Source organism: Penicillium samsonianum (genome assembly GCF_028829775.1).
Source record: "Penicillium samsonianum strain IBT 33392 chromosome Unknown utg000003l_segment0_segment0, whole genome shotgun sequence".
In the NCBI taxonomy this organism is placed as follows: Eukaryota; Fungi; Ascomycota; class Eurotiomycetes; order Eurotiales; family Aspergillaceae; genus Penicillium; species Penicillium samsonianum.
The window spans coordinates 8,400,703-8,420,452 of NW_026643261.1; the positions used below are offsets into that span (position 1 = coordinate 8,400,703).

The 19,750-nt window shown below is 48.7% G+C and overlaps 8 protein-coding genes across 8 annotated transcripts; 5 read left to right on the forward strand and 3 right to left on the reverse strand.

Moving 5' to 3' along the window:
* Positions 1-65: 65 nt before the first annotated feature.
* On the forward strand, positions 66-1,710 carry N7471_006879 (uncharacterized protein; the record flags this gene model as incomplete). Its single annotated transcript, XM_057279598.1, has 8 exons — positions 66-167; positions 227-352; positions 416-490; positions 542-727; positions 795-1,053; positions 1,111-1,302; positions 1,367-1,567; positions 1,616-1,710. 8 exons carry the CDS (start codon positions 66-68, stop codon positions 1,708-1,710), a joined length of 1,236 nt encoding a protein of 411 aa, XP_057139208.1.
* A 562-nt stretch (positions 1,711-2,272) lies between these two features.
* Positions 2,273-3,995, reverse strand: N7471_006880 (sugar porter family MFS transporter; the record flags this gene model as incomplete). Its single annotated transcript, XM_057279599.1, has 2 exons — positions 2,273-2,938; positions 3,009-3,995. The coding sequence occupies 2 exons, from the start codon at positions 3,993-3,995 to the stop codon at positions 2,273-2,275; spliced, it is 1,653 nt and encodes a 550-aa protein (XP_057139209.1).
* Positions 3,996-6,182: 2,187 nt separating this feature from the next.
* N7471_006881 (uncharacterized protein) lies at positions 6,183-7,647 on the forward strand (the record flags this gene model as incomplete). Its single annotated transcript, XM_057279600.1, has 4 exons — positions 6,183-6,339; positions 6,398-7,114; positions 7,172-7,300; positions 7,352-7,647. 4 exons carry the CDS (start codon positions 6,183-6,185, stop codon positions 7,645-7,647), a joined length of 1,299 nt encoding a protein of 432 aa, XP_057139210.1.
* A 267-nt stretch (positions 7,648-7,914) lies between these two features.
* Positions 7,915-10,043, reverse strand: N7471_006882 (Amino acid/polyamine transporter I; the record flags this gene model as incomplete). The annotated part of the gene is made up of 5 exons (XM_057279601.1): positions 7,915-8,180; positions 8,249-8,479; positions 8,537-9,117; positions 9,183-9,382; positions 9,444-10,043. The coding sequence occupies 5 exons, from the start codon at positions 10,041-10,043 to the stop codon at positions 7,915-7,917; spliced, it is 1,878 nt and encodes a 625-aa protein (XP_057139211.1).
* A 2,854-nt stretch (positions 10,044-12,897) lies between these two features.
* Positions 12,898-13,492, forward strand: N7471_006883 (uncharacterized protein; the record flags this gene model as incomplete). The annotated part of the gene is made up of 2 exons (XM_057279602.1): positions 12,898-13,049; positions 13,084-13,492. The coding sequence occupies 2 exons, from the start codon at positions 12,898-12,900 to the stop codon at positions 13,490-13,492; spliced, it is 561 nt and encodes a 186-aa protein (XP_057139212.1).
* An 871-nt stretch (positions 13,493-14,363) lies between these two features.
* Positions 14,364-16,061, forward strand: N7471_006884 (proline permease PrnB; the record flags this gene model as incomplete). Its single annotated transcript, XM_057279603.1, has 2 exons — positions 14,364-14,550; positions 14,611-16,061. 2 exons carry the CDS (start codon positions 14,364-14,366, stop codon positions 16,059-16,061), a joined length of 1,638 nt encoding a protein of 545 aa, XP_057139213.1.
* Positions 16,062-16,547: 486 nt separating this feature from the next.
* N7471_006885 (TauD/TfdA dioxygenase family protein) lies at positions 16,548-17,759 on the forward strand (the record flags this gene model as incomplete). The annotated part of the gene is made up of 3 exons (XM_057279604.1): positions 16,548-16,650; positions 16,700-17,279; positions 17,330-17,759. The coding sequence occupies 3 exons, from the start codon at positions 16,548-16,550 to the stop codon at positions 17,757-17,759; spliced, it is 1,113 nt and encodes a 370-aa protein (XP_057139214.1).
* Positions 17,760-17,950: 191 nt separating this feature from the next.
* On the reverse strand, positions 17,951-19,750 carry N7471_006886 (LipA and NB-ARC domain protein; the record flags this gene model as incomplete). The annotated part of the gene is made up of 1 exon (XM_057279605.1): positions 17,951-19,750. One exon carries the CDS (start codon positions 19,748-19,750, stop codon positions 17,951-17,953), a length of 1,800 nt encoding a protein of 599 aa, XP_057139215.1.

The window sequence follows — 19,750 nt, forward strand, 5'->3', positions numbered from 1 at the left end:
AATATCGCGTCAGAGATTCGTAACAGGAAGCCAATATATTTGAAAAGCCCCCGAGGCTCTTCACCATGACAGCCTCAAATCAGCCTCTTGACGTTCTCGTCATCGGCGCCGGCATTGCTGGTCTCTCGACAGCTATTGCCCTTGGAAAACAGGGGCATCGCGTTGTGGTATGCCCCTGAAAACAACCATCAAGCTTGCTGTAAAATCAGTCTCTCACTCAGCTTAGATTCTGGAAAAATCGGCTTTTTTGAAGGAGACAGGTGCCGCAGTCCATTTGCCACCGAATTGCACTGCCTTGCTACGCTGGATGGGCATTGACCCGGCTGATTTCGGGGGCACGTTGCTTCATGAGGTCAGATTTGTCTCTTGACATGAAGAGTGATGTAAATTGATCTTTTTTTTTTGCTTTCTCCAGATACACCGCTATGGATTTGACGGGCAGTTGACGTACAAGAGAGAGTTCGCCGACACTCGTCATCATTGGCAAGCAGTAGGCGAATGAAGCGGACCCAGCCCGGACAATGTTCTAATTCTAACGCAGGAGTGGTACCTCGTGCATAGGGTTGAGCTGCACAATCACCTCAAGCAACGAGCTCTTGAAACCGCAACGCTACATACACGGTGTAGAATCACTGAGGTCAATCTGGAAGGGGCTTGCCCGTCGGTCACTCTCGATGATGGTCGCACGTTCAAAACCGACCTGCTGCTTGGTGCAGATGGACTGCATGTATGCTTATCTGATTATCAGCACCGGTGTTTATCTGACTCTCGTCCCTGTTCTGACTGTTTTATAGTCTCAAATTCGCCAGAGTATCGCCCCGGGATCTCCCTTTCCATACCCCGTCGGCAAGTCATGCTTTCGTTGGCTTCTACCTACAGATCAATTAAGGCAACATGCAAGCACTGTGGATTTTGTGCGAGACCCCGGTGTGTTTATTGAGTGGGCGTCTGATGACCGGCGGCTCGTGGCGTACCCTTGCTCTGATAGCAAAATCTTCAATCTTTGCGCCTTTGTCCCTTTGAATGAGGCCCAGGTAGATAACCAAGGCGACAGTAAGGGCATTTCTTGGAGTTTGACATAGAAAGACACTGACAAACTGGCCTCGATAGGCTGGCAGGCAACTGGAGACAAGACTACAATTGCCACGGCCTTTTCTAAATTTTCACTTGGTGTTCAGCAAATCATCGCAAGCGCGGACAAAAACCTCAAAGTATGGGATTTGTACGATATGGAGCCACTGCCGACGTGGACTCGAGGTCACGCTGCTCTTCTGGGAGACGCAGCACATCCGTTCCAGCCATGTAAGCAACCGAATGGCTTCAAATGAACAAACTGAATGCGTGACATATGCTGACAACTTGATAGATATGGGACAGGGAGCAGCTATGGCAATTGAAGATGCCGTGAGCATTGCCACCTTGCTTCCTTATGGCAGCACACCGCACGATATCCCCATGCGACTTGAAATGTATCGAACGGGTCGTCAGCCACGGGTCGACCTTGTCCTCCACTACACTCGGATGAATGGACGGGATGAAAATGATGCAGCCGGCGATAGAATATCAGGTATGTTTGATTTATAGCCCTGGAATATATTCAAGCTGACAGTGATAGCTGCGGACATGGTAAAAATCATGAATATCTGTTTCTCACACAATGAGATTGAGCACTCTACAAACTTGCTGAATGGTAAATCAACGGATCAATGAGGGAGATGAATGGGAGTAAATTGTGGACAATCTCTAGTTGCAGTGTTGACATTGAAAAGGTCTATCTCTCTTAAACATGCTCACTTTCCTAAATTTCAAAAAGATGTGACAAATTATTTAAAGCAATCCAAATTCACCGCATGCCAAGCTGGGAGTTGTGATCTGGTTTGAGGTATGTACGGGGTTGAATCAGATCAAAATAGACAGCCAACCCCAGGAGGTAACGTCTTGTCCAATGTCGCCGATTCCTATTCAATATCCCCCAATTTGAAGCCTCTGGATTACATATGCTCCAATCCTTCATGCTCGTAGTTTAGGTGGAATTCAGGTGAAGGTAAATAAGACAGACGTCTTGTATTCTATAAATGCGATAGGGATATGGTTGATCCTATATATATATACAAAGAAAATAATTGTGCACAATAATGCAACTCAGTACTCCAGGCCCAAGATGATATCGTGTCATCATGCATCATGAAAAATGCAAATCTAGAATGCAACACTAGTAAAAATGAAAAGAGAAAAGATTCTGGTTTTTTTTTTTCCGAAGAGGCCTTTTCACTCACGCGTTCTCCGCGTGAATGGTTCCCCGTGACTTGCGACCGTACGGATTCTCTTCCGCGATCCAGTCCTGGTGGCGTTCGGGAATCTCGAAGCTGCTGCTCTTCCAGGGGACAACCTTGTTGACATACATCCAGTCAAGCTCCTCAAGTGTGCGACCCTTTCCTTCAATGACGAAGAAGTAGACGACGCCAATAGCTAGGAAAAGGCAACCAGCGAAGACGTATCCGTAGGCAAAATCAATCTCCTTGGTGATGAAAGTTGTGAAGAAGCTGATGAGGAAGTTCCACAGCCAGTTGGTTGCGGTAGCCAGGGCCATACCCTTGGCACGATACTTTGAGGGGAAGAGCTCTGCGACAATAGCCCAGACCATGGGACCCCAGGTCATAGCATATGCCGCAATAAATAGGCAGGCGACGACAATCATACCCTTACCGGCGTTGGGGGTGTTGGTGGGTGTTTCCACATCCAGAACGAAATGGCCGATGGACGAGAAGATCATGAACATGACAAACATCCAGATCGCTCCGTATATCAGGGACTTGCGACGACCGAAGTTTTCCACGACATACAAGCCTCCAAATGTAGTGGCGAAGTTCACAGCGCCGAGGATGCACTGGGTCACGAAGCTGTCCGAGAGACCAGCCCCTTCGAAGATAGTAGTACCCTATGAAGAATATTCCTGTCAGCGATTTTCCCCCCTAAAATCATACATAGTAAAAGAAGTAGGGACTTACATAGTAGAAGAAGTAGTTAGCACCACTGAGCTGCTGCAGTGACTGCAGGACCATGCCAAGGGCAATACGGTAGAACATGCAGGGGGCAGTGAGGAATTCATGCCACTTCTGGCCATCAGACTCCGCTTCAAACTGCTCACGAATCTCGCCCATTTCTTCCAAGATGCGGACATGGTTCTCCGGGATGCCGTAGAGCTTGGCCAGGGTGCTTTGGGCACTCTCGGCCTTTCCGTGGCGGAACTCATAACGTGGGCTTTCGGGAAAGAAAACCATACCGCCGCCGAGGACCAGAGCGAAGATGAAGGTGATGCCGAGAGTGATGCGCCACTGAGCAGTACCATCCATGGTGTGAGTACCCAGGTTGATACAGTAGGCCAAGAAGATACCGAGGGTGACGAAAAGCTGGTAGCAACTGATCATGGCACCACGGATATGACGGGGGGCACTTTCACTCTGGTACATGGGCACGAGCAGTGAGCAGCCACCAACACCGAGACCAGTGACCCAACGGCCAACGACCATCTGGTACCAGTGACCCGCGGGAGAGGCAATTTGAACAATCAAACCAACGTTGAGGATCATACACCAGAGAGTGATTGACCACTTCCGGCCCAACATATCAGCGACGGGGGCTCCAACGAGGGCACCGATCATGGTACCGATGGATAGCAAGGCGACAATAAGACCGGAGCGCACGGTGCTGAATTCGTAGGAACCTTCTGTGTTGAGTTCACCATACCGCTCCTTGTAGTTGCTCATTTCTTGGAAGCCGGAAATCTGACCCGTGTCATATCCAAACAGCAGACCACCCATGGAGACAAAGAGGGCCATCACCAAGGACCGCATGGTTATCCAAGGGATTGGGGTATCGATGCCCACAGGTTGCATGGGCTTCTCAGTAGGACTATTTTGGAAGGATGACTCGCCGCTCGGCTGTTCAGCCGGGGTGATGGACTCCCCATGGCGGGAAGGCGCTTCGGCACCCATGGTGTAGGTTGAGGAAGGAGATATGTTTCTGGCTGTCCGGACTGTTGATGTTTCAAGTTGTATTTAAGAGATATAGAGGGACTAAGGGCCAGCTCAAAAGAAATGTGGGAATGAAAGAAGAATAGAGGGAAAAAAGCCCGTGGGGAATAAGAAACCTCGGGGAACATGGGGGAATAGGGGCCTTTTTGTAATCCAGCAATCAAAGGGTAGAAAAAAATTATAAAACCCAGAGTCGAAGTGGGGATAGAATTGTGGAGAGGCGAGATGCGCGAGATGACGATGCTCATGGCTACTGTACAAAGTAGGATGACAACAGTCAACAATCCGGCGCCAGCCGACTTGCACAGCCACCCCACCAGGAGGAAAGGCCATACAGGGCAGGTTCCAAGTGATCATTGGCTCTGGTTCGCCGTTTTCAAGTGGATAGCCGACTTGTTCGGCGCAGGGGTCGGGAGTGGCGAATTCAAGCTCATAGGCCAAGGCCGTGCCGAACTGATTCGGGATCAGATATTTTAGTCGGGGCCGAGAAAGAGATCGATGTCGTTTTGTTTTGACCATATTGATTTATTTTGTAGAATATCAGTGCTAGGATAATGGGATGAATTTTGAATCTGGAGAAAGCACAGTGGGCCAAAGAGAAAACCCGGGCATTCCCCAGGCCCTTCGGGTTCTCTCCGGGTTCTCTCCGGGTTCTCTCCGGATCCAGGAGAAATTCATTACCCGATCGGTATCCCGGTGAAACATCCCCGTGGATTGTCATCTCCAGACATGGAAGGAGGGTTTTCGAGGGGAAATGCGGAGTCTGGGGGGGGGGATATACTACGGAGTACTAACCTAAGATATTACTTTCACTCGGAACACATTCCTTACAAATGAACTTGCGGATAGTCCGTGTAAAGCTTATACAAAGCCCAATCCCCGTTATAATCCCGCAAAACATCGGCATCCTCATGTTGATATATCCCGAATGCCGAATTCCGAGGTCGTCAGTGGCGGGAATCTAGGGCGCGCCACACCCGTTGCCCTACGTCATTGAAGAATTTTCAATTCCAAATTTCTTTTGTAATTTAGTATGTAATATCGTATGTAATTTCAAATGTAATTTACATTTAATTTCTCCAGGGCTTATTTGAAATCGTATTCATACCTGTTCGTAATCTCAAGACCTATTTCCTTGCTCCATCTCTTAGACAACCACTGTAACGAGTTCCTCTACCAATCCACGTACTGAGAAATCCCCTTGAAGCCAGGCATATCCAATAGTAGTTAGGCAACACCCATGGGGTAAATATCGTGTAGTGCGTAATTCTCTCCGTAGTTCCCCGTAGTTTCCCCAATCGCAGAATAGCTCGACTCCATATGCCGGTTGATCCGGCATCGCTTCTGAGATATGTATTGACCGTTCCAAGTCGGTGCAATTTTCGGCCAGGAACATTCTAGACTTGGAAACCCGTTCCGCTGAGTCATTCAAGGAAAAGTCGGGAGCTCTGATATCGTAACGGTGGATATGAATATGTACAAAATCCTAGGTCGCAGATGGAGTCGACCTTGAGGGCTGTGAAGAACGAGGCATGCTTCATTCTTTGCAATCATGAACTCGGAAAAGGTTGTGAGAAAGAAGGTAGAAGGTGTCATATAAAACGGATATATGTTGCGACGTTGTAGCAATTATTACAATTGTCGGCCTAGCTAGCCGATTATCCATGTGTTTTATTCCTGAGTGTCAATGACTTTTCCTCATCTCCCAAGTATAGCGGCTGAAACGCCTTGACCAACTGAGACAAGCGTATCAATTCCTCCGCGTTTCAATTTCTGCAGGACTTACCCCCGCAATTGCAGTTGCTCCACGCAGTCATAGATTTCTTAGATACCCCGCATACTAATGCAAGTGTGGTTTGGCTTATGGACTTTGGTCCCCCCAAAGGCCGAATTATTGGTGTCTCGCAAGCGGACTACCGCCTCGATTATTCCGCAAACAACACGGGGGGCTTGCGGCATAAGCTCGATGGGAACATGCCATGGCCTGATATATATCCTTCAGTCGATGGAATAATTTCGATTTCCTAGTTCGGGGCGGAAGTTGTTCCCCGTATTTGTATATTCTCCCGGATCCCAAGATATATATATGTCTACATATATAGGTATGCAAAGCCAAACAACAGGTGCACTACGAAATCTAGGATCATTATGAAAACACTAGCAATTTTATCCCTGACCAGCCTGGTCTCTGCGCAAGCTGCTCCGTATGCTCAGTGTGGCGGAAGCGGTTATTCTGGCTCTACAACATGCGTCTCTGGCTGGACTTGCCAATATCAGAATGACTGGTTTAGCCAGTGTGTCGCATGTAAGCGTGCTCAGATATGCTGTAATGATGTTCAATCGACTAACACGGAACGCTCCAGCTGCTGTCGGTAGTACCACCACTCTATCGACAAAGGTCTCAGTCTCTTCGACAACCACAACTCAAACGACCACTACTACAAAGGCAACCACCACTAGTCCCAGTGGGACAGGGTTCCCCACTACAAATGGACTGGAATTTGAAATTGATGGAAAGACAAGCTACTTTGCCGGTTCCAATTCCTACTGGATTGGCTTCCTCACTAACAATGACGATGTGGATCTTGTGTTCGACCACATGGACGAATCTGGGCTCCGAATCCTCCGAGTTTGGGGATTCAACGATGTCAACACTGTTCCATCTTCTGGAACTGTCTATTACCAACTACTCAAAGATGGAACGGCCACTATCAACACCGGCGCAGATGGCCTACAGCGCCTGGACTATGTGGTTGCCTCCGCCGAGGCACGGAATGTGAAACTTATCATTAACTTTGTCAATAACTGGTCGGATTATGGGGGTATGGCGGCCTACGTCACCGCTTTTGGTGGCAGCCAGACAAGCTGGTATACAAATACTGCAGCTCAGTCGGCCTACCGTGCTTACATTAAAGCTGTTGTTTCCCGGTATATTGACTCGCCTGCCGTCTTTGCATGGGAGTTGGCCAATGAGCCCCGCTGCAATGGCTGTGACACTTCGGTTCTTTACAACTGGATCCAGTCTACCAGTGCCTATATCAAGTCTTTGGACTCAAAGCATATGGTTGCCATTGGTGATGGTATTTAGGCCCTTGAGATTCTCTGCCACGTGGTCAATTGTCTAACTCATCTTCTAGAGGGCTTCGGACTAGACACCGGGTCTGATGGCAGTTATCCCTACAGCTACGGCGAGGGTCTGAACTTTACGATGAATCTAGGGATTGATACCATCGACTTTGCTACATTCCATCTCTACCCCACGAGCTGTATGTATATCCTTTTAGGGCTTTGACTAGACCTTGCTAATATAATGCCAGGGGGAACCCCCAATGATTGGGGCAACGGATGGGTCACATCCCACGGAGCTGTCTGTGCAGCAGCTGGCAAGCCCTGTCTCTTTGAAGAGTACGGTGCCACTTCTGATCACTGTAACATCGAGGCACCATGGCAGAAGACGGCATTGGACACTACTGGCATTGCAGCTGATCTCTACTGGCAGTATGGAGACACACTGAGCACGGGAAAATCAGCCGATGATGGAAACACCTTCTACTATGGAACTAGCGAATTTACCTGTCTGGTGACGGACCACATCGCAGCCATTGATTCATAGACCTCAGGACTTGTGGGGGGGGGGGGGGGGGGGGGGGGGATACAGATCCATGTCATCAGCAGATGGTTAAAATGCGGCTGTTTCAAACGGCCTCAATATACTGTATCTACTAAGCAAGGACCATAAATTCATGGACTGTATGCTCTTTGCCAAGACTTTTGAATTAGCTACGCAGGGTATGATAAGTCACACAGAAATAACTATATTTATATTTTGATGGGGTATTCATACCTATGTACATGCAACTCGGTTCTTTTCTAGAATTGATTAGATTGGGCTAGCCTCAAGAGGGTATAGAGAGTTTGGTATCGCAATGGAAAGAAGGGTTTGGTGTCGCGATGGCAAGAGAAGTTCAAAGTTCAATGACTCGGTGCCTCCTTGGGGATTTGCAATGGCAGGAAGGGTTTGGTGTCGCGATGGCAAGAGAAGTTCAAAGTTCAATGGCTCGGTGCCTCCTTGGGGATTTGCGAAGGCAGGAAGGGTTTGGTGTCGCGATGGCAAGAGAAGTTCAAAGTTCAATGGCTCGGTGCCTCCTTGGGGATTTGCGAAGGCAAGAAGGGTTTGGTGTCGCGATGGCAAGAGAAGTTCAAAGTTCAATGACTTGGTGCTTTCTTGGGGACTTCATCGTAGGCTGAAGGTTCAGGGGAGGTTTCATCCCGCTCCACAGCGTCAGTTGGCGGTCCACGGTAATTGTGGTAGCCCCAGACACCATACCAGACGGCAGCAATAGCAATGAAGCCAGCGAACACTACAGAGGCATAGTTCATGCTCTCCTTGGTGACAGATTTAAGTGTGGGCATGCAGAAAAGAGGAATTGCAAGAAGACTCCAGCCTAGAATGGGTAACGGTTAGCCAAGCCGTCCGAACATAATTTTCAGAGGCAACTTACAAAGAGCAATAACGTTAGCGATCAGACCAAAGACTCCGAAGTTGAAGCTACCGTTCTTGATATCCTCCCGACCACGGAAGATCAGGGAAACGGCGATCGGGCAGGCATAGCTCGTGGTCAAGAAAATAACACCAACACCCGAGAAGGCATTGTAGGCAGCAGTGGAGCCAAAGTAGATGACACCGAGAATAATTTCCACAACCATACTCAATACCAAAGCATTGAAAGGAATATCGAGGGACTTGTTGACGGTGCTCCACCAGCTCGAGCCGGGAATGCCGCCGTCACGGGCAAAGGCCCAAGTACAGCGAGAGGTGGCGGTAACACAACCGACACCGCAAATGATACCCAACACGAGCAGAGGAATCAGCAGACAGAATGTACCAGCCGAGTTGCCGATGGCGGCCTTGAAGATGGCAGGAGTGGGCTGACCCGAAGCCAGATTGACCAGGTATGTGAGATCGGGAAGGACGAAACAGACGGGGATCAAGAAGAGAAGACCGGCGATAAAGTTGATAATGATGGTTCCGACCATGGCTTTCGGAACCATGATGGCGGGCTCTTGGACCTCCTCGCAAAGTCTAACGTATCATCTGTTAGCATGTGGAACGGCTCGCTGGGAAAATTAATTGAGGGTCAGACTCACGAGATAATCATGCCGGTCGCCGATGTGGCGTAGGCGGCCTGCAAGAGACCAATGAAGAACGACCACCCTGCGGGCCACCCAGCCTGAGTTTCAAAGTGACCAAAGACCCATGCGGCATCGTGACGACCTTGCTTGGCGATAGCCAACAGGCAAACGATAATGGCGAGTAGACCGGCCATGGTCCAGAAAATGGCGAATGTCTAGAAAACGATAATCAGTACTATTACCCGATAAGGCAAAGGGGCACGTGCGACAACATACCTCCAACCAAGGCAACCATTTGTTGCCAAACGCCGAGATGGAGTGCGTCAGAAGGGTGATAGCCAAGAAGATAAGGTATGAATGATAAGCCTGGAAATCATCGGTGATTCCGACACCTGGCGATTTTTCAAAGACATTCAGACAGGCGACAAAGAGCAGGGCAGTTCCAAAATTGACAGCGAGGGTAATGGTGATGTTTCCTGCAACGTAGGACCAGCCACAGATCCATGATGCAACGCGACGACACCACAAGGGCGACAAGACGAATGTTTGATAGTAGACACCACCTGCAGTTGGGTAGACCGAAGTGATTTCCGCCAATGAAATAGCCACACATAGAATCAAGAAAGAGATGATCACCCAACCCCAGATGATATTGGCCGGCCCACCTGCGGCGAGTGGGTAGTATAGAGTGGTCGACAAGCCGTAGGGAACCGAAGAGAGAATGAAGCACATGAAGGTAACTTGCCAGATTGATCGATTGCGAGACAATTCAGGCTTGTATCCCATATCCTCCAGGGTGCGATCCGCATTGGAGGTGCTCACACCCTGTTCGACCGTCACCTCGGAGGGGCGACGGAACCCAGCATCAGCAGCCATAAAGAATGAAGTTATTGCGTGATGTTTCCGATCTGCATACGGTGCAGATTGTTATATGTACTAGGATTAGTAGTAGAGAGTGTGAAAAAGAGATGGAGAAATAAGAAATACAAAAACAAAAGATAGTAAAATAGTAAAATAGAAAAAAAGAAAAGAAAAAAAGAAAAGAAAAAAAGAAAAAAAAGAAAAACGCCACTTAACGGCAAAAATATGGAAAAGAAAACCCAAAAAATATGAAAAGAAGATTAAAATGCAAGCGAATGAAATACGCATGGATCCACATGAATCCACCTTTATCCACCTTTACCCACTGGACACGAGCGCGATTAACTTTGAGCCAGTCAACATGTGTGGAGGAACAGGGATATTGTTGGCACGGCCAATCAGACTGCTTCTACAATCCAAAACCTGACTAGTGTGGTCCTTGTTTCGAAGCTTTTCGAGAAGGAACACGGGGTTTCGGCGTGCTACGTTGTACAAATATACCTAGGTACATGTACAACATAGGGCTGGGGTTAACGGTTTATCAGGATATTTTGTAAATCTGACATTCCCTAACCTACCAAGGTACAACATAGGGTTGGTCTTATCTTTAACTCTATACAAAGCGTTGGAGGCGCCAACTTCTGCTGGGGCCGAAATCCCAGTCTTGGGAAATGGTCCCCGGGCAAATGAAAACCTGATGATTGTAAATATTATATGTTTGTTTTGTATTCAACAATAGAGGTAAATTATTGGACCAAGTCCGGATAACAACCAGAAATTGACGGCCCCAATACCTATGCAGTTAAAAGATCCCCCTGACTTTGCCAGGTTCCGATATCAGCCGTGTTTCGACAGGCCATCCCGCAAGTATAGAGATAGCCTCAATTAAAAGGGGGCACAGGCTCTCCGCGCAAATGTTTCATTGGTCACAGCTATCTTGGCTGCAATTTTTTAGTCAATTCCTACGGCGTCTCCGTACTCCGTGCGGAGTAGTCTTTCAATTGTCAAATATCAGATGGCAACTTTGAGCGTCTGGTGCTGAGAGGTTTCCTTCTCACAGTCTAGGCAGAAATGAAAGTGCGCTCTCTCTAAATCCCTTCCAATGAAAATCACAGCATATATGGGTCCGCGAAATGTCCAACATCATACATCATACATACTCCATACGGATCCATAGTCGCAACAAACGGGTGGGACTAGCGACATGTGGATGCCTGAGGTGTCGGGCCTTCCAAGGTTGGTTGTCTCAACTGATATTTCGCTCCAACCTCTTCGGGCGCCAGTACTCCGTACACCTGGCCTTAATACCGTGCATACCAATATTCGCGATCCAAATTCCCACACTTACCGACACAATGCGAAGGTAGTCTCAGGAATTCCATCCACTCCAATCACTGAGTTAGACCCTTTGTGCCCGCTAGGGACATTAGTTGCCGCTGAACGTGACATGCACCCCAAGTTACAGGCTGTGGCCAGGTCTCGTCTCTGTCGACCCTCACAATTAAAGCGGGGTGTATAGGCGCGTCGTGAGAGATCCTGGTTGACAATTTGCGCTCAGGACACCACATTCGCCCGTGGAGCTCGTATCCAACATAGCGATCGCAGTGCACGGATGAAATAAAACATATGAGGGGTTGTAGCGAAAGGGTGGCATCAGGAACACGGACATACAAAGTATCCAACTTGCGTGCCGTGTGCAGAGATGCCTCGTTGGCAGAATTTGTACAGACCGCACAAAGCCATACAGGGTCCTAACTGGTGGTCGCTAATCTATGTGTGCCCGGGATTACAGTAGAGTCCAACTCCTCAACGACTCCGACTCCTTCCTGTCACAACACCAGCCCTGGATATGCGCTAGGAATCTCGCCTGGGGCCGGCGCTATCTGGACGGTCGGCTTTTGGGGCGCTCCAAGTCCCCCGCGGTCTCCGGTCTGGTGGAGACGAGTGCTTTCATGCTCATGGCCTTGGATGGGCAATCAAGTACAGATAAGAGACTTATACCAACGACATAGCCTGGGTTGTAAATTCCAAATGAGTCATTTATGTAGAATACTAGAACCTCGAAATATGATATCCACGGAATGCCGAAGATTTCGTCTCGGTCCGTGGTGGGGGATGTGGGGGTCTTCGATGACATGAGGGGCCTTTCCAGGATTGGAAATTTGTGGGGGAGCTTGAATGATGTACATAGACTCTCTTTGCACGACATGGGTTGCAAGGACAAGTCGTCACCTTGGCATTATCAAGATACAGAGCGATCTCGTCTCATCCCCCAAAGAAAAATACCATCTTACCCTCTACAAGGTCACTCGCCATGTTGATCTTCTACGTCCAGATCCTGATAGTGTTAAACCTACATTTTGTAAATCTATCATTGTATAGCTGCATTGTCTAGCTGTATAGCTATGATATCTTCATTTTCTTATATAAAAATGACGTCGGTTTCCTAATTGAGCAGCGGCCCTGGAAAAGCCTCACAAAAGAAAACTCGAGTCACGAAAGTTCACTTGAGGACAACTACCAGTAGACCAGAGTTATTCAAAGTGATCCCTCCCCTTGTTCTCTTCCATCACACCCTTATACAGAATGGCTATCCAACCTCCAAAATTGTTCCATCAACATTTAGCTGCATACCTCGCTATGGCAATCAATAATATATTTTCCTCCACGACCACTGCCATCAACCATCTCAAAGCGAATTATCATCGCCGTGTCCGAACTAACAGATTCAAACTGCTCTTACAAGAGCACCAAGAAGCAGAAAATGCCAAGATACAACGCGACTGGATATATAAGCATCGCCAGGAGATAAGACGGGCTAACAGTATCATTCAACGGGAAATACATATTGGTGCGGTGTTTCGCCACTATGAAAACCAAGTTCAGGGTGAAAGCCCGCCAGAGCCTTCGACTGAAGAAGCTTCGGGAGTGCGATGTCGAGCTCAAGCTACTCAACATTGAATACTTCCAACACCTGGCAGAACTCATGAAGCGCAAGCCACCAGGAAACCTCGTCCATCGGTATACAAAAAGTCTGCGGCACAATCCCAAACAGCTCTGGAATACCGAACGGACCTACTGCCAGCTTCGTGGCCGCTGCTGTGCTCGTGGGTGTGGTTGCTGTGAACGATCTTGGCACACGATTCGGGACCCGTCTGGAAAGGTTAGATATATGCACTGCACAGGAAGTTGTGGATGCTGCACCCGCCACCGCGGATACTCTTCCTCAAGTGTGGTATTCAATTAAAAGTTTGGCATCTAACACAAACGAGTTGCTGGTCGACAAGCCCATAAGAGGGTCATTTCCTTTACGGAGGTATATTCGATTGGTGAACCGGAGTGAGAATGAGAGGATGGACGGATCGAGTGATTGCTCTTGCATAATTTTGAGGTTGGATTCTGATCACATGGTGATACTGCATGGATGTTTCAAGGTTGAGCAGATTGCAAAAGAGGCGAGATGAATGTCATGCAAATAATGCGACCTCGGGAAGCCTTGGAAGATGCCATGTGCCTGGATGTATTCCCGGCATATCTTGTTTGAGCTTAGTATGCTCCTTTGACCTACTCAGGCTAACCTTGGAATGCCTGGTAGGGAAATAATGGACTCTGATTGGTTGGACCTTAACTGTATTTCCTATTCTGGTGTAGTATCAACTTTTCCCATCACTCTCTGATACGAGATTCTATTATTAATCTTTATGTACCTATTTGTCCTAGGTTTTTCTTTTCTTTTCACTTGTTTTAGGGTCAATAGGGTTCCCCGGACCGGTCACCGGACCGGTCCTGCTGTCATTTAGGGGCCATTTTTTGCTCATGTTTTCTATTATAATGTTTGAGAGAGCATTTTTCTACCGTGATGCCGTTCACGGGTGCGCAGGTGGCACTTATTATGGAATGTAATGAACAAAACAATCGTAGCTTAGTAGATTTTGCCTTATCTGATCCCTCTAGACTGTCAACTGGCTTTCCTGTCGATTATGCGCTAGGTATGGATACTAGGAAACTCGGGATATCAGTCGCTGCAATAATGAATATCACCAGAACCAGCGTTGACACGATCTCGCATAATTTTGCAGTCTTATCTTCAAGTTGAAGCCTAGTGGGTTACCCCAGGATTGTATCTTTGTCCGGGCCTAACTACCATTAGGCGGCCACGGACCCCTCCACTGACCAGTCATTGACCAGAGGTATAGCGGTTTAATATCGCGTGGCTGGGGGTCTCTGTACGACGGGATGAAACTGCCCTGTGGAAAAAAACATTTAAATATAGCACATATTCCTGTCGATCGTTTCACTTTTATCCAGTATTTCCCCCTTTCGTTGTCGCATAAGATGGCGGCAATAGAGACCGAACCCCACAACTATGGGGTTGATCAACATCCAATCAGCGAGAAGGGCAAAGCACTTAGAAATCTGGTCGAAGCCGATTTGCATGATGATCGTTATGCAACAACCACCAAACGTGGTTTGAAGAATCGCCATGTTCAGCTAATGGCCCTCGGAGGCACGATCGGAACTGGTAAGTCTGCAGGTTTGAAAAAAAACAAAAAAAAACAAAAAGATTACTAATGCAAGTCAGGACTTTTCGTGGGTTCCGGCCAAGCACTGGCCATTGGAGGCCCCGCATCGCTTCTTTTAGGTTATATCTTCATCTCGGCCATGGTTTATGGCTTGGTCACAGCCATCGCTGAGGTTGGTGCCTATCTTCCAGTACATGGTGGAACAATGAGTTATCATGGATTCCGCTATGTGTCGCGGAGTATGGGTTTCGCCATGGGATATCTATACTGGTACTCTCTTGGAATCTTAGTACCGTACGAGATCACTGCTGCTGGACTGGTTATCGGATACTGGGACCAGAGTGGATCGATCAACATTGCTGTGTGGATCACAATCATGATGATCATCATTATCGCGCTCAACTTTATGCCCGTGCGAGTATATGGCGAGTCGGAGTTCTGGTTCGCCGGGGTGAAGATCATCACTCTGATCGGCTTGTTGATGGTATCCTTCATCCTCTTCTGGGGTGGTGGACCCAATCGTCAGCGACTGGGCTTTCATTATTGGAATAATCCGCGCCCATTCAACGCGTATCTCACGACGGGGGATTCGGGCCGGTTCGTGGCCTTGTTGAAATGCACAGTATCCAGCGCCATTGCGTTCATCTTCGCCCCAGAGCTCATTGTGATTAGTGGGGGTGAGATGGAGTCCCCTCGGCGCAATATACCCCGGGCTGCCCGGAGATACATTTACCGATTGGTCTTCTTTTACATCTTTGGTGTGCTAGCCATTGGTGTTATTTGCCCATCCGATGCTAGTCGTCTGACCAAGGGCGACGGTACGGTAAGCTCATCTCCATTCGTGATCGGCATCCAAAACGCCGGCATTCCCGTTTTGGACCACATCGTGAACGCTGCCGTCTTGACATCCGCCTGGTCCGCAGGAAATTCCTTCCTGTACATGTCTTCTCGGTCGCTCTATTCATTGGCCATGTCAGGCAACGCGCCGCATGTGTTCAAGACATGTAATCGATGGGGTGTCCCATACTGGGCTGTTTCGGCCTCGGCATGCTTCTCGGCATTGGCTTATCTTGCTGTTGGCAACTCCAGTTCGATTGTGTTCAACTGGTTCGTCAACTTCACAAACACTTCTGGCTTCATCTCATGGATCTGCTGTTCCGTGGTGTTTTTCCGTTTCCGCAAAGCCATCAAAGCACAGGGTATTGAACAACCGTACAAATCAAAGCTGCAGCCATATGGGATTTATTTTGGCCTCGCGGGTGCCACTCTCATGGTGCTTATAAATGGGTTCACAGTATTTTTCCCATCGGAGTGGTCTGTGAGCAACTTTTTCACCGCATACATCGGTATTCCTGCTTTCTTGATTCTTTACTTCGGACATCGGGCACTGTATTGGAGTGATCCATGGGCATGGCGCCCGGAGGAAGTTGATATGCACACCGGTTTGGATGAGATTATTGCTGCTGAGCAACCACCAAAACCACGGGGGCCTTGGTGGAAGTTTTGGTGACCTTGGGTACCTTGGAAGTAATAGCTGGGTAAGTGGAGAACCTATGTTTGCCATGTTTGCCATCTGGGCATATGTGTTATGTTTGTCAAGTTTGTCAAGTTTGTCATGCTTGTAGTGTTATGACGTATAAAATATCGGAGCGGGTGTGTTGTTATTACTCACCCGCCTTATCACCATACTAATATCCCGTCTATGGATAACATCCAATAACAACTAATACCTCATCATATTAATTATCGCTCCGTAATTCGGAGCTTGACTTATCAAAATATTTCCCTAGGGAGATAGCCGGTGACAACATCTTTATCATTCCCAGAGTCCCACGTATTCTCCTTTCTATTCGTTAGAGATTCGGTGTACGCCATTGACCGTTCACAATCTGGTTTGGAGAACTGAACAACTTAGTATCGGCCAATAACTATAAAGACTGTCATATGAACACCCTATCTCGAGCTGTGAACCCGAAAATTTGAAGGATCCGAAACTATGGCCGTGCTACCACTTACCGTGCGTCCGCTTCAACCTCCTCCCGGCTCAAGCATTGATTTCGGTGCTGAGATTCAAGGGGTTGATTTGGAAAACTTAACTGGTTCGTGGTTTACTGCCAATTGCAAGAGCACAAGCTAATGATCTTATAGAGGAGCAGTTTGGGACGATTCGGAAGGCCCTCTATGAGTACCACGTCGTGGTGTTCAAACACCAGAAAGGGCTATCACCTAAAGCCCAGTATGAGCTGACCAAGCGCTTCGACCCAGTCTCCAATAACTATGGACATGGCAAGACCATCGATGCGAAGCGAAGCATTCTCCATCCAGATCTGAAGACGGTCCCTCACCAGCCACAAGTGCAGGTGATTGGAAATGGACACGTTGATTCGTACGAGGGTCTTAAAGATATCACATTACGACACCCTCACCACCGGACATTCCACCAAGATCACGTCCCGGACGAGAAGGACTATGACTTCACCCGGTTTTATCGCTGGCACATCGATGCCGCACTTTACGAGCTATACCCGCCCCAGGTCACAACGCTTATGGCTGTGAGTGTGCCAAAAGGCCGCCGACAAACATTATTGTATGATGATGGGACCGGAGAAACAATGGATGTGCCACTTGGCACAACGGCATTTGTTAGTGGCGAGCGGATGTTTGAACTTCTTTCGCCCGAGGATAAGGAGTTTGTGAAGACGAGCAAAATGGAATATGCCCCTCATCCGTAAGACGTCCTGTGATATGCATAAGGCTTCGAGCTAACCATCATTACAGGTACATTTGGATGAGCCAAGCGCATTCCCGATCCACAGGGCTCGGTATGCACTCAGAAGGCCTAGAGTTGCCTGATTCAGAACTGCCACCTATCGACCCTAGTAAGATCATGGTTTTCCCGATGACCTGGAAAAACCCAGTAACGGGCAAGTTGGCTCTGCAGATCCATCCCTCTGCTGTGCGCCGTATCCACTGCGCCGATGGAACCACGATCGACGACTTGGCCCGCGTGCGGGATATTGTCTATAAGTTGCAGCGGCCGGCTATCAGTCCTCAGTATGTCTATCCGCATGACTGGGAGGATAATGACCTGGTGTTATTCAACAACCGTGGCGTGCTGCATTCCGTGGTTGGCGCATTCAAACCTGACGAGGTGCGATTGTTTCGTCAATGCAACTTGGCGGCTTCGGAGCCTCCGGTTGGAGCATGAGTGTTTTTTTATTAGTTTGATTGATCATGTATTTGTAAATATTGGGTCTTTATTCAACAGGGTTTATAGCCTGTCTGGGAATTTTTTTTGTAACTGATAACTTCACGGATCAATCTCAGGTAATGAAATAATATATATCGTATGTTATACATACGCATCTACAAAAAGGTCTATGGGCGTATTGACAAGGATTAGCGGACAATATAAAACCCATTTACAGCAACTTGGCTCTCTCTGAGCTCATCGGTGATAGAGCGAACACCAATCAGGTGCAATGGAACTTGCTCTACCAACTTCTGTCCACGGGTGATGATATTGGTATACCCCTCCACCGTGCGATCAATCCAAGTCGAGTTTTGTTGAAGGTCTGAGATCGCCGGATGTTCCGCGGCCCACGCGGGATGAGCCAGAGTATCCTGTACAACAGATGCGTCGTATACATCAGCGAGCAGAGCTGCCTCTGCAGCTGCCGCTTGCGCCTCAGCGAGTTCTTTGCTCGTGGTCCCGGTGGGTGGTGGGATCTCAGCGCGGAGGTATCCCAAAACACGAATCTCGATTTTGCTTGTTTGGAGAGGGACATCCTCGAGGAGGCGAATTGCGACGACGCGTTTTGATATTTGAGCCAGATTTACTCTCACCGCCTGGAGAGGATCCAATGCCCGCACAGACAAGATAGCTGGGCACCATTCATCAGTTGAGGGACCTTTGCTCGACCCAATGTCGAATCGAGCCCAACCAAAGAAGTAACCCCTTAACTGCTCCGTCACCCAGTCGGGCATTCTAATTAAGCTCAACTTCGGTATATCATCCGGGTTGTTGGGGTAGGGGATTTGATCAGTTTGACAACGAGCTTTGAAAGTCATAGGAAATGGTAGCTGAGGACCGACATCGATAGAAACCGGGCTGCTTCCAGCTATTTCTGGCGCTGCTAGACTGATCTGAGATCGCCCAATAGGACCTTTAGGGCCATTGATAATACCGCCCACGCGGTTCTCGATACCACTACTCGTGTAAGCCTTTTGGACCGCAGTCTTTGTCACCCACGATGGACGAACCGCAGCAGCTTTGGCTTGAATGGCCATGGCGGCCGGACCTGCCGCGGTTCGCGCTGCAGTTTGGGCGTAAAGGCTCACAACCATAGCACCAACCTCTAGGGGCAGTGTGCTCAAACTCGCGCCACGGATAGAACTGGGGGCAGTGGATGTAGAGAGCACCCGGAACACAGGGCTATTGCCAAGCACCTTCTTCTTGAGTCCTTGGCAGAGAACTAGCTGGAAATAACCATCGCCTGCCTCTGCGGGAATCCGCACAACAGCAGTCTCACGAAGCTGATGTGTATCGCGCGGACGGGGCGGGGCCTTCTTTCGAAATTTCTTGATGTCGCGTTGCCAAGCTCGTTCATCATCCGGAGTCACCTGGTCGGCCCTCAACGGCATACCCGGGGTCACATCCAGCCAGCTATCTCGAAGACGGAGGAACGACTTGAATTGCATCCCGGTCTTCCCGGTCCAACCTTTGCTCTGCAACCACAAGGTGTGTTCAGGTGGTAAGGGGGCATCAGAGAAGATTGATATAGCGACAGATGTAGTGGGTCCACGGTAGAAGACCAGTCCATGGGAATGTCGCAAAATGGTGACATGCTTGTTTGATTCTGTTGGACGATTGATTAGACCAGTGAGGAAATGCCGAGCTTCGCTGTATGCCTTTTGAACAGGCGTTGGTGGAGGAGTCGGAGATGAAGTTGGCCCTGCTGTCCTTGGTCGCGGCAGCGAGCCTCGACTTACAGGCCTGGGAGGTGGCGGTCCATAAAGGTCCGTATACGATGGGGGCTGTGACGATGGCAGCATAAGAGACGGGGTGCTGGCAGCATAGGCTGTTGCTTCCCGCTGATCGGCATGCGCCGTAGCTCGCAAATTCGGGTTTGACACGGGCTTCCGCCTGACGCGAAATGAATCTGGCGGATAACTTGGGCTTAAATATCCAGATGACAT